Below are 12,899 nucleotides of genomic sequence, written 5' to 3'. Positions count from 1 at the left end.
AGGACAATGCACGTCCGCATGTATCCCGTGCCACCCAACGTGCTCTAGAAGGTGTAAGTCAACTACCCTGGCCAGCAAGATCTCCGGATCTGTTCGCCATTGAGCATGTTTGGGACTGGATGAAGCGTCGTCTCACGCGGTCTGCACGTCCAGCACGAACGCCGGTCCAACTGAGGCGCCAGGTGGAAATGGCATGGCAAGCCGTTCCACAGGACTACACCCAGAATCTCTACGATCGTCTCCATGGGAGAATAGCAGCCTGCATTGCTGCGAAAGGTGGATATACACTGTACTAGTGCCGACATTGTGCATGCTCTGTTGCCTGTGTCTATGTGCCTGTGGTTCTGTCAGTGTGATCATGTGATGTATCTGACCCCAGGAATGTGTCAATAAAGTTTCCCCTTCCTGGGACAATTAATTCACGGTGTTCTTATTTCAATTTCCAGGAGTGTAGAACCGAAACATATAACCCCTGAGTGTGGCGAGAATTTTTCACATAATGATATGGATTTTGTTGCTTTACTTAGAGTTATTAGTATCCGGTGGTTGGATGTTGCTGTACACAGTATTGTGGAAAATGAATGTGTTCACATGGTTCAAATGGCTCTGAGCACTATGGGTCTTAACATCTGAGGTCCTCAGTCTCCTAGGACTTAGAACTACGTAAACCTAACTATAGAAATTCTTCCAGTCCATATGTGGCGTAACAGAAAACCAGTGGTTAACAGTATTGGTTAAAAACAGTCTTGGTTGCAATTTTAGGTTGAAAAATAAAAAACGTAAAATTGCAACCAAGACTGTTTTTAACCAATACTGTTAAATCTAACTAACCTAAGGACATCACACACATCCATGCCCGAGGCAGGATTCGAACCTGTGACCGTAGCGGCCGCGCGGTTCCAAACTGAAGCGCGTAGAACAGCTCGGTCACTGCGACCGGCAATGAATGTATTCCATGGATGTTAAGTGTACTGCACTTAACATACTTAGCAGTACAATTAAAGTCACTGGAAAACATTCATTTTCCAGAATGCTGTGTACAGCAACATCCAACCAACGGGTACTAACAACTCTAAGTAAAGCAACAAAATCCATCTCATTATGTGAAAAAGTCTCGCCACACTCAGTAAATATATGATTCGTTTATACATCTTGCCACATCTACATGACTCCCACACTGCTGCGGACAACTAATATATGTCCCATATGATGATGAATCGCTAGGCGATTCGAAACAGGTAATGACAAAGTAATTAAAACAAACTGAAGAAAAAAGCAAAAGGCCACTTGCTGCAGTAATTGAAAGAAACCTTCAATACTAACAGAGTAAAAAGGTAAAGATTCAGTTAACATCATTACATTGTGCATATTATAATTGCTATTATAGTAGGCCATTTGGCGAGAATACCTAACGAGTTGTCCCTCTTTGAGCGTTTTCGATGTGCTCCATTAATCGTTTCTGGTAAGGATCCCATGCGGCTCTGTAGCACTCTGGGAGACGATGGGGAAGAGTGGTGTAGTAGCAGTCTCTTTAGCAGGCAGCTTGCATCGTGTGAGTGTTCTGCCAATAAAATGAAGTCTTTGTTTCACCTTCCCCCCTTCGACATTTTCTGTGTGATTGTTTCAGTTTAAGTTTTTCGTAATTGTAATCCCTGGTAAATAGACTATTGTAAGAGTAATTATAGTTGCAGAAGACCGAGAGGTACGGAAAGATTGCACATAGGTTACATCACGGTCAGGCAGAGGGTGTGAATTAGATTTTTGATTACAAGTCATACCGAAGTGCAGACATAGACTGAGACCACAATTTCGTAATAATGAACAGTAGGCTGAGGTTTTAGGGACTAGTCACCAAGAATCAATGCACAAAGAAGGGGGATACGAAAGTACTCGGAATGAAGAGCTAAGCCTGAAGTTCTCTGAGGCTATAGACACTGCGAGAATGAATAGCTCAGTAGGTAGTTCAGATGAAGAGAAATGGACATCTCTAAAAAGGGGAATCACAGAAGCTGCAAAGAAAGATATTAGAACATGGAAGATAACTACGAAGAAACCATGGGTAACAGCAGAAGTACTTCAGTTGATCAACCAAAGATGAAAGAACAAAAATGTTCCAGGAAATACAGGAAAACATAATACAAGTCACTTAGGAATGAAGTAAGTAGAATGTGCAGGTGAGCCAAGACTGTATGGCTGCAGGAAAAATGTGAGGAAATAGATAAGAAACAACTGTCGGAAAGCAAGGACTGTAACATTAAGAGTTCGCTGGGAATTCCGTACAGTGAAGACCCCTGTGAGGGGGAGAACTCGTCTGATGCCGCAACGGAAGAAGATACGGGAGTCGACCGGGAAAAGCTAGGGAATATTAGAACCAGAATTTAAAATATCTTTGGTCGTCCTAAGACCAAATAAGGCAACAGGGAATAATAACATTTCGTCGGAATTTCTAAAATCACTGGGACAAGTGACAACAGAACGACTGTTCACGTTGGTGTGTGCAATGTATGAGAGTGGTGATACACCATCACACTTTCGGGAAAACATGATCTACACATCTCCTAAGATTGCAGGAGCCGACGAGTGCGAGAATCATCGCACAGTCAGCGTAACAGTTCACACATCAAAGTATCTGGCGAGATTAATATACAGAAGGATGGAAAAGAAAGGTGAGGCTGTGTTAGATGACGATCACTTTGGCTCTAGGAAAGGCATAGGCACCAGAGAGGCAATTCTGACGTTGCGGTCGATAATCGAAGCAAGACTAAAGAAACGTCAAGACACATTGAGAGGATTTGTCGACCTGGAAAAAGCTACGGCAATGTAGAATGGTGCAAAATGTTGGAATTCCTGAGAAAAACAGGGGCAAGCTATAGCGTACAAGAGGACGCAAAAGGGAAAAATACAGGGTTATTACAAATGATTGAAGCGATTTCATAGCTCTACAATAACTTTATTATTTGACATATTTTCACAATGCTTTGCACACACATACAAAAACTCAAAAAGTTTTTTTAGGCGTTCACAAATGTTTGATATGTGCCCCTTTAGTGATTCGGCAGACATCAAGCTGATAATCAAGTTCCTCCCACACTCGGCGCAGCATGTCCCCATCAATGAGTTCGAAAGCATCGTTGATGCGAGCTCGCAGTTCTGGCACGTTTCTTGGTAGAGGAGGTTTAAACACTGAATCTTTCACATAACCCCACAGAAAGAAATCGCATGGGGTTAAGTCGGGAGAGCGTGGAGGCCATGACATGAATTGCTGATCATGATCTCCACCACGACCGATCCATCGGTTTTCCAATCTCCTGTTTAAGAAATGCCGAACATCATGATGGAAGTGCGGTGGAGCACCATCCTGTTGAAAGATGAAGTCGGCGCTGTCGGTCTCCAGTTGTGGCATGAGCCAATTTTCCAGCATGTCCAGATACACGTGTCCTGTAACGTTTTTTTCGCAGAAGAAAAAAAGGCCGTAAACTTTAAACCGTGAGACTGCACAAAATACGTTAACTTTTGGTGAATTGCGAATTTGCTGCACGAATGCGTGAGGATTCTCTACCGCCCAGATTCGCACATTGTGTCTGCTCACTTCACCATTAAGAAAAAATGTTGCTTCATCACTGAAAACAAGTTTCGCACTGAACGCATCCTCTTCCATGAGCTGTTGCAACCGCGCCGAAAATTCAAAGCGTTTGACTTTGTCATCGGGTGTCAGGGCTTGTAGCAATTGTAAACGGTAAGGCTTCTGCTTTAGCCTTTTCCGTAAGATTTTCCAAACCGTCGGCTGTGGTACGTTTAACTCCCTGCTTGCTTTATTCGTCGACTTCCGCGGGCTACGCGTGAAACTTGCCCGCACGCGTTCGACCGTTTCTTCGCTCACTGCAGGCCGACCCGTTGACTTCCCCTTACAGAGGCATCCAGAAGCTTTAAACTGCGCATACCATCGCCGAATGGAGTTAGCAGTTGGTGGATCTTTGTTGAACTTCGTCCTGAAGTGTTGTTGCACTGTTATGACTGACTGATGTGAATGCATTTCAAGCATGACATACGCTTTCTCGGCTCCTGTCGCCATTTTGCCTCACTGCGCTCTCGAGCGCTCTGGCGGCAGAAACCTGAAGTGCGGCTTCAGCCGAACAAAACTTTATGAGTTTTTCTACGTATCTGTAGTGTGTCGTGACCATATGTCAATGAATGGAGCTACAGTGAATTTATGAAATCGCTTCAATCATTTGTAATAGCCCTGTAATACAGGAAGGTAAATATCCAGGTGCTCGATTTGAAAAGGGTGTACGACAGAATGTAATCTTTCGCTCCTGCTGTCCTGTAGGCATACATCGAAGAAGAAATAACGAAAATAAAAGAAATGGTCAAGAGTGGGATTAAAAGTCAAGGTGAAACGGTATTACTGATCAAATTTGCTCGTATCATTGATATGCTCAGTGAAAGTGAATGAGAATTGCAGGATATGCCGCATGGAATGAACAGTCTAATGAGTACAGCATATGGATTGAGAATAAATCTAAGACAAACGAAAGTATTGAGAAGTAACAGCAATGAGAACAGAGAGAAACCTAACATCAGGATTTGAGATCACGAAGTAGACAAAGTATCTAGGCAGCAGTATAACCTATAACGGACGGAGCAAGGAGCAGACTAGCGCTGGCAAAAAGGGCGTTCCCGGCCAAGAGAAGTCTACTGGTGTCAAACTCAGGCCTTAATTTGAGGGAGAACTTTCTGAGAATGTACGTTTCGAGTACAGCATTGTACAGTAGTGATAGATGGACTGCGGGGAAACAGAAGAGAATCGAATTATTTGAAATGCGGCACTACAGAAGATTATTGAGGTTTAGGTGGACTGATGAGGTGAGAAATCTGGAGGTTCTCCTTAGAACCGGTAAGGAAAGGACTAGGTGGAAGACACTGACAAGAAGAAGGGACAGGATGGTAGGACATCTGTCAGTACATCAGAGAATAACTTCCATGGTACTAGAGGGAGCTGTAGGGGGAAAAACTGTAGAGGAAGATGTAGATTGGAATACATCCAGCAAATAATTTAAGACATAGGTTTCGATTGCTACTCTGAGACAGAAAGATGGGCACAGGTGAGGAAAATCGTGGAGCGGCGCATTAAACCAGTGAGAATACTGCTGACTCAAAGAAAAGAAGGAAGAAAAGGTGGAGTAAAAGTAAAGTCTTGTTTAAGATTTTTTGTTTTTAAAATTCAGTCTTGATCACACAACGTATGTTACAAGAACATAGGTGACAGGTTTCGGTCATATCACATGACCATCATCAGACGTGTAATTTAATTTAGAAAGTAATAGAAACCTTACTAGATTTACAATAAAATAAGACAAAATGCTTATAAGGATAAAATACAATAAGACGTGTTATATTCATGGCAACCTTAGAAGATGGTAGGCCGAGTACTCAGCTGCTGTGATGTCAACTGGTACCAGCAAGTGACGAGCCTACCTCTTCAATGAACAGTTGGATTTTCGTGAAAAAATGACCTCTTTGACGAAATTCTATGAACACGTATGTACTCTTTTGTTCAGAATATCATAGGACCCTTTTGTATCCATGGCAGAAATGTACCTTAGATCAGTACGTAAATATTTATATCATAATCTTAAACTTCCAACTAGAAATATTACGAGATATGACTCAATTTTTAATAAATTAGTTTTATGACATTTTAAAAAGTGAATGTAATATCATAGCACTCTGCAGCTGAACATTCCATTATTACATACATCACCAATGGCAAATAAAGTTAATATAAGACAGGCAGACTGAATCCAGCATAGGTGTATACTTGCAGTCGAGTCACAACTCACATATCGATATGATGCCGCAATGCCAAAGACCTTCACAACATGGTTGACTTTGAAACCATTGCGGTAGTACCACCTTAGCCGATAGAGGGCACACTGAGTATACATCGTCGGTACAGTTATTTTAATGCTTTTAATTGATATTTTATGCAATACTTAGGTAATTCCATGGTTGTAAAGAGACATTACACGTAACTGTTTTTATGTTATTGTACTTGGTGTTTTTTTACGTTTTGGCGATTATGCGAACCCATTTTTATACTGATTGGTTGATGTGAGGTGGGGGCAGAAGAGGTAGGCGGAGCATCTTCATATTTAAGCATATGCCCGTCACTTGCTGGCACCAGTTGACATCACAGCAGTCCGCCCCGGTAGCTGAGTGGTCAGCGTGACAGACTGTCAATCCTAAGGGCCCGGGTTCGATCCCCGGCTGGGTCGGAGATTTTCTCCGCTCAGGGACTGGGTGTTGTGTTGTCCTAATCATCATCATTTCATCCCCATCGACGCGCAGGTCGCCGAAGTGGCGTCAAATCGAAAGACCTGCACCAGGCGAACGGTCTACCCGACGGGAGGCCCTAGCCACACGACATTTCTCCAGCTGAGAAGAGTACTCCGCCTACCACCTTCGAAGGATGCCATGGGTATAACCCGTCTTATTGTATTTTATCCTTACAAGCATTATGTCATATTTTATTGTAAATCTAGTAAGGTTTCTATTACTTTCTAAATTAAATTACAGGTCTAATGACGGTCATGTGATATGACCGAAACCGGTCACCTATGGTCTTGTAACATACGTGGTGTTATCAAGACTGAATTTTAAAAACAAAAAATCTTAAAAAAATATTGATCACTGTTCCAGAAACGTTTATTAAAATTGTTCAAAGTCGTGTTTCATGAATGGCTGTGCAGGTTCAGCCGGGTAATTGGAAAGGTTTTCTGTATGCTTCGAGCCCGCGGGCAACGTTCCTTCCGAAGTTTGAGAACTGCATACGTAAGTGTATGTGTCAAGTGTACGTCACTACAATGCGTGTAGGTATACAGTTGAATCGATAACCTTTAATTTTGTATTATTTATCGTGTAGTTGAAATTTAACAGGTACTTCGCAGTTCACACGTGTAAGACCACACACTTTTTGTTGTTCACGGTCATTTTCCATTTTTTGCACCATACAAATATTTTATTGAGAACTTTGAAGAAAAAGCACTGCAGTCAGCCACTCTCAAACCATCTTGTTTCCTGCAGTACGTGGCTGATACTTTTGCGGTGTGACTACATGGTTTTGATACTCTACTTACGTTTCTTCAGCGTTTAAATTCGCTCCATCTGAACATAGACTTCACAATGGAAGTGGAAAAATATGGTACTTCACCTTTTCTTGACGTTCTAATACGAGGGGAAGCAGGTGGAACCTTGGGACACAGCGTCTACCGCAAGCCAACGCGTACAGATCTATATCTGCAGACCACAAGCTGCCATCACCCAGCACAATGCGGTACTGCATTATGTACACTAGTTCATGGAGCATACGTGGTATCTGACCCTGAAAGACTGTCGAATGAAATACATCATCTGAAAGTGCTCCGACAAAACGCTTATTGTGAGAGACGGGATACATTCAGGCCCAATCGGGTTCAATCCATGGAGCAGATTGAAGATACGAAGACACCCACCACTTTGGCTTTCTTTCCGTATTTTTAGTGCCACGTCTCCAGCAATCGGAAAATATGAGATTAAATGTGTTTTTCTACCACCTGCAAAACTGAAGAACCTATTGCGTTCGGTTAAGGGGCTCCGGAAAGGCTCAAAATCATGAAAAGTTCAATTTTTACTTTTTTGCGTTTTCTGAATCTGCAGATTATTACCTTTTAATAGATATATAATTTATTCAATTCCGAAGACTACAGCTATTTTTAAATTTTTTTTTGAAATGTGTTCTACATGGGCGTGACCCACTGTGGCGCTGTTAAACTGCTGTCAAATGGTGTTATTATTAACGTCCGTGTTCATCAGGTACATTTTAGTGATGTGAGATAAAGTATGTGTTGTGGCTAACCTATTTTCAGAGACTTAGCAGCACCTGAACTGTTGAAAAAGTGTATTCACGGAAAAACTCAAAACCCCAATGAAAGTGTAAATAGTGTTGTATGGTCGAGAATCCCCAAGACTGTATTTGTTGGAATAGAAACACTTCACTTTGGTGTGTATGATGCTGTTGCGACTTTCAATGATGGCCACATTGTAAGGTGCAAGGTATTTAGAAATATGGGAATGAAGATAGGTTCTAACATGGTACGAGCGATGCTTGCTTTAGACAAGGAACGCCTTCGGGCTGCAGACAGGACTGTAAAGAGTCTAGAAATACAAGCAAGAGTAAACAGGAGGAGGAACAAGAGGAAGCTGGAGGAGGAGTTTGCAGAGGATGAAGATAATCCATCTTATGGACCTGGAATGCACTAAAAAGTTAATCCAATCTTTGTCGCTCGATTCCCAAAACTTTTATTTTCTCATACTAATTACATGTTTTCTAAGGATCTTCCAAACATATTTGTTTCAAACTTTCAGTAAATATTACACAGTACCTTCTGCATAATTTAACACAGCCTTTTTCCAAAAAACTTTATATTTTTGAATATATAAATAAAAAAATTGCAAAAAAAGTTGTGAATTTTCATTACAATTGAAAAAAAATCATCTTTAATAACTGAACTAAAATTTTGTAAAATCCCTGTGTTAAGTTGTAGCCCATATTCCAATAAATAATCTGTAAAAAGTTCAACTTCCTACCTCAAATACTTTGTGAGGAAAGATGTAATTTATAAGCGTTATTTTAACATTGCAAGTATAGGGCGTTCCGGAGCCCCTTAAGGATAATCTTGGCCTGAGGAAATGTGGTGTGTGCAAGTTTGTGTGGAGCGACATATGTAGGCCAGACGTGCCGCACAGCACAAGAACGCTGCGATGAACGTCACCGTCATACACGCCTACACCAACCGGGAAAGTCGGCAATTGCGGAACACTGCCTGAATACAGCACATAGTTTGATTTATGAAAAGACGGATGTTTTATATGCAGCATCATGTTTCTGGGACTGCGTCATTAAGGAAGCAACACACATCCTTACAGATGATAATCTCATCAACAAGGATGCGGGATTAAATCACGACGCGAAAATCAAGATTTTTCGATAAAAGACCCGTCATAACGTTGGTCTACCGCTGGTTTTTTTTTTTTTTTTTTTTTTTAAGTGAATAAAGCCTGACCGCGCTATTAGTAAACATAGCGTAAAGAGCAGGAGCGGTAGGGCCGCTCTGCGATTTTCGGCAGATGGCGTTTTAGTACGGCACCGTCTATCCGCTCCCGTCTCCAGCCATCCTGATTTAGGTTTTCCGTGATTTCCCTAAAATCGTTTCAGGCAAATGCCGCGATGGTTCCTTTGAAAGGACACGGCCGATTTCCTTCCACATCCTTCCGTAACCCGAGCTTACGCTCCGCCTCTAATGACTTCGTTGTCGACGGGACGTTAAACACTAATCTCCTCCTCCTCCGTCTATCCGCAAACCATTGCACTTGCGCGATTCCCGCGCCTGCGCATTCTTCGCGAGCGTGTTCTACTATACAGGGTGATTCAAAAAGAATACCACAACTTTAAAAATGTGTATTTAATGAAAGAAACATAATATAACCGTCTGTTATACATCATTACAAAGAGTATTTAAAAAGGTTTTTTTTTTCACTCAAAAACAAGTTCAGAGATGTTCAATATGGCCCTCTCCAGACACTCGAGCAATATCAACCCGATACTCCAACTCGTTCCACACTCTCTGTAGCATATCAGGCGTAACAGTTTGGATAGCTGCTGTTATTTCTCGTTTCAAATCATCAATGGTGGCTGGGAGAGGTGGCCGAAACACCATATCCTTAACATAGCCCCATAAGAAAAAATCGCAGGGGGTAAGATCAGGGCTTCTTGGAGGCCAGTGATAAAGTGCTCTGTCACGGGCTGCCTGGCGGCCGATCCAACGCCTCGGGTAGTTGACGTTCAGATAGTTACGGACAGATAAGTGCCAATGTGGTGGCGCTCCATCCTGCTGAAATATGAATTGTTGTGCTTCTTGTTCGAGCTGAGGGAACAGCCAATTCTCTAACATCTCCAGATACTGTAGTCCAGTTACAGTAGCACCTTCGAAGAAAAAGGGACCAAAAACTTTATTGGCTGAAATGGCACAGAAAACGTTCACCTTAGGCGATTCACGTTCATACTGAGTTGTTTCCCGCGGATTCTCAGTGCCCCATATACAGACATTGTGACGGTTGACTTTCCCGTTAGTGTGGAAAGTTGCTTCATCACTAAACACAATCTTTGAAACGAAAGATTCATCTGTTTCCATTTGAGCAAGGATAAAATCACAGAAATCGAGTCTTTTAATCTTACCAGCTGCAGACAGTGCTTGAACCAATTTCAGACGATAAGGTTTCATAACTAACCTTTTTCGTGGGACTCTCCATACAGTTGATTGTGGAATTTGCAGCTCTCTGCTAGCTCTGCGAGTCGATTTTCCTGGGCTGCGAACAAATGCTTGCTGGATGCGTGCTACATTTTCATCACTCGTTCTCGGCCGTCCAGAACTTTTCCCTTTGCACAAACACCCATTCTCTGTAAACTGTTTATACCAACGTTTAATACACCACCTATCAGGAGGTTTAACACCATACTTCGTTCGAAATGCACGCTGAACAACTGTCGTCGATTCACTTCTGCCGTACTCAATAACACAAAAAGCTTTCTGTTGAGCGGTCGCCATCTTAGCATCAACTGACGCTGACGCCTAGTCAACAGCGCCTCAAGCGAACAAATGTACAACTAAATGAAACTTTATAGCTCCCTTAATTCGCCGACAGATAGTGCTTAGCTCTGCCTTTTGTCGTTGCAGAGTTTTAAATTCCTAAAGTTGTGGTATTCTTTTTGAATCACCCTGTACATAGGGGCCTCGACGTGCGAGAACCGTCAGTCGTACCAAGCCATCTAGGTTTAACCACGTGGAGATGTCGGACAATTGCGGCGAGGAAATACTGTGCGATTTGCACGTCATCCGGCGGCAAAGCCGTGAAGGCTGCAACATATCCGCCGAGAAAGCTTTACTAGATGGTTATTTACTAGGTGGTTAACGACGGCATCGGTTGTAAGCAGTGTAAGACAGCACTTGACGTTGTCTCTAAAATAGTTCATATAGCTGCGACATCGTCAGTACATTAGGACTTTGTTTTTAATGAAACAGATCTGATGACGGTCATTAAAGACCGAAACCGGTAATCTGTTAACAAAAATCAAAATATCCACGGGTGTGCTGCCGGTCTATAGTGTCCAACGGGCACAATATTTCGGCGATCATACATGTCGCCATCTTCAGGTGAACTGACTGACTGAGCTCCTGTGAACGTGCCGGCGCGGAGATCCGTACGCTATGGCTGCTCAGAGGGAACTGGGTTCAGTCGCGGCGGCGGCCGATTTAAATACCCTCCGCCCGCGGCGCGCTCCCTCCGCCGTCCGCGCCCCGCGCCACGGTCGCGCGGTGGAACAATTGCGACGGCGTCTGAGATGACGTGCACTGCTGGCGAGCGCTAAAGATGACCTCGGTTTGAGGAAGGCCGGCGTGTACCAGATTCCGTGTCAATGTGGCAAGTCGTATATTGGTCAGACGGTTCGTACCGTCGAGGATCGATGCCGTGAACACCAGAGGCACACTCGACTGATGTATCCGAGCAAGTCGGCGGTCGCTGAACATTGTTTGTCGGAAAATCACGCCATGGAGTATGACCGCACGAGGATTCTGGTACAGACGTCGAGATACTGGGACGACGTTGTTAGAGAGGCCATCGAAATTCGCACCAATGACGACCTCATAAACCGTGACTGTGGCTATAATCTTAGCAAGGCTTGGGAACCAGCGATTGGGTTAATCAAGAGTAAATCGAGCAAACGTATAGTTGTGACGACCACGGCGGACAGAGCCATCACACCGACGTCATCTCAGACGCCGTCGCAATCTGTTCCACCGCGCGACCGTGGCGCGGGGCGCGGACGGCGGAGGGAGCGCGCCGCGGGCGGAGGGTATTTAAATCGGCCGCCGCCGCGACTGAACCCAGTTCCCTCTGAGCAGCCATAGCGTACGGATCTCCGTGCCGGCACGTTCACAGGAGCTCAGTCCGTCAGTTCACCTGATGATGGCGACATGTATGATCGCCGAAATATTGTGCCCGTTGGACACTATAGACCGGCAGCACACCCGTGGATATTTTGATTATCAAATACACCGGGAGAAACTCAAGAATCACATGTTAACAAAACGTTTGTGACCATAGACGTAAATGAAAAGAAACTTATAGTTCATATAGTTTAGAAACAGCAGAGGACCTATAACACACCCTTGGGGGAACTCCAGGAATTTTATCCGATGACTTCGCATCATTTGCTACAAACTGTCACCTTTCTGATAGGAAATCACAGGTCCAGTCGCACAATTGAGGCGATAATCCACAGGCTCTCAACCTAGTTAGAAGCCGCTTGCGAGGAACGGCGTCGAAAGCTTTCTGGCTCAAATGGCTCTGAGCGGTATGGAACTTAACATCTGAGGTCATCAGTCGAAAGCCTTCTGGAAATCCAGAAATGTGGAATGAATTTGAGATCCCCTGCATAAGTAGGATGTGCCTTTGTTTCGTTTGTGGATCGAGTAGCATGTAAAAGAAACGCTCACTGAAACACTTCCACACTTTAGCAACGATGTTTACAAGAGGTTGAAGGATGTTAGGGGAGTAGCTGAGAGAACTCACCCGGCTGCGCTATGATGGCGAAAGCGATGAAGATGCAGGCGTAGACCATGCTCTGGGTGCGCGTCTTGTAGGCGTGGAACTCGCCCAGGTAGGCGTACGTCACGGCCGACGGCCCGCAGATCCTGAGGATGAAACACGGCTGCCTCAGGGAAACGTTTGTAGCGGGCACGTCACGTTCTGTCACGAACGACGCAACTGCTATGATAATCATGCATATTCCAGTTACTTTA

At 43.7% G+C, this 12,899-nt stretch overlaps 1 protein-coding gene across 1 annotated transcript in view; it reads right to left on the bottom strand.

The window, feature by feature from the left end:
- The window catches only part of LOC126109787 (synaptic vesicle glycoprotein 2A-like), a 164,085-nt gene that overhangs the window by 71,776 nt on the left and 79,410 nt on the right, over nucleotides 1-12,899 (bottom strand). Inside the window, exon 5 of the mRNA XM_049914845.1 lies at nucleotides 12,670-12,791. Coding sequence (XP_049770802.1) covers nucleotides 12,670-12,791 — 122 coding nt within the window. The remainder of the gene's footprint in view (nucleotides 1-12,669; nucleotides 12,792-12,899) is intronic.

The sequence above is a fragment of the Schistocerca cancellata genome, chromosome 12 (genome assembly GCF_023864275.1).
Source record: "Schistocerca cancellata isolate TAMUIC-IGC-003103 chromosome 12, iqSchCanc2.1, whole genome shotgun sequence".
Classification (NCBI taxonomy): domain Eukaryota; kingdom Metazoa; phylum Arthropoda; class Insecta; order Orthoptera; family Acrididae; genus Schistocerca; species Schistocerca cancellata.
The sequence above is the reverse complement of the archived record's forward strand: the minus strand, read 5'-3'. Positions and strand labels throughout refer to the sequence as shown.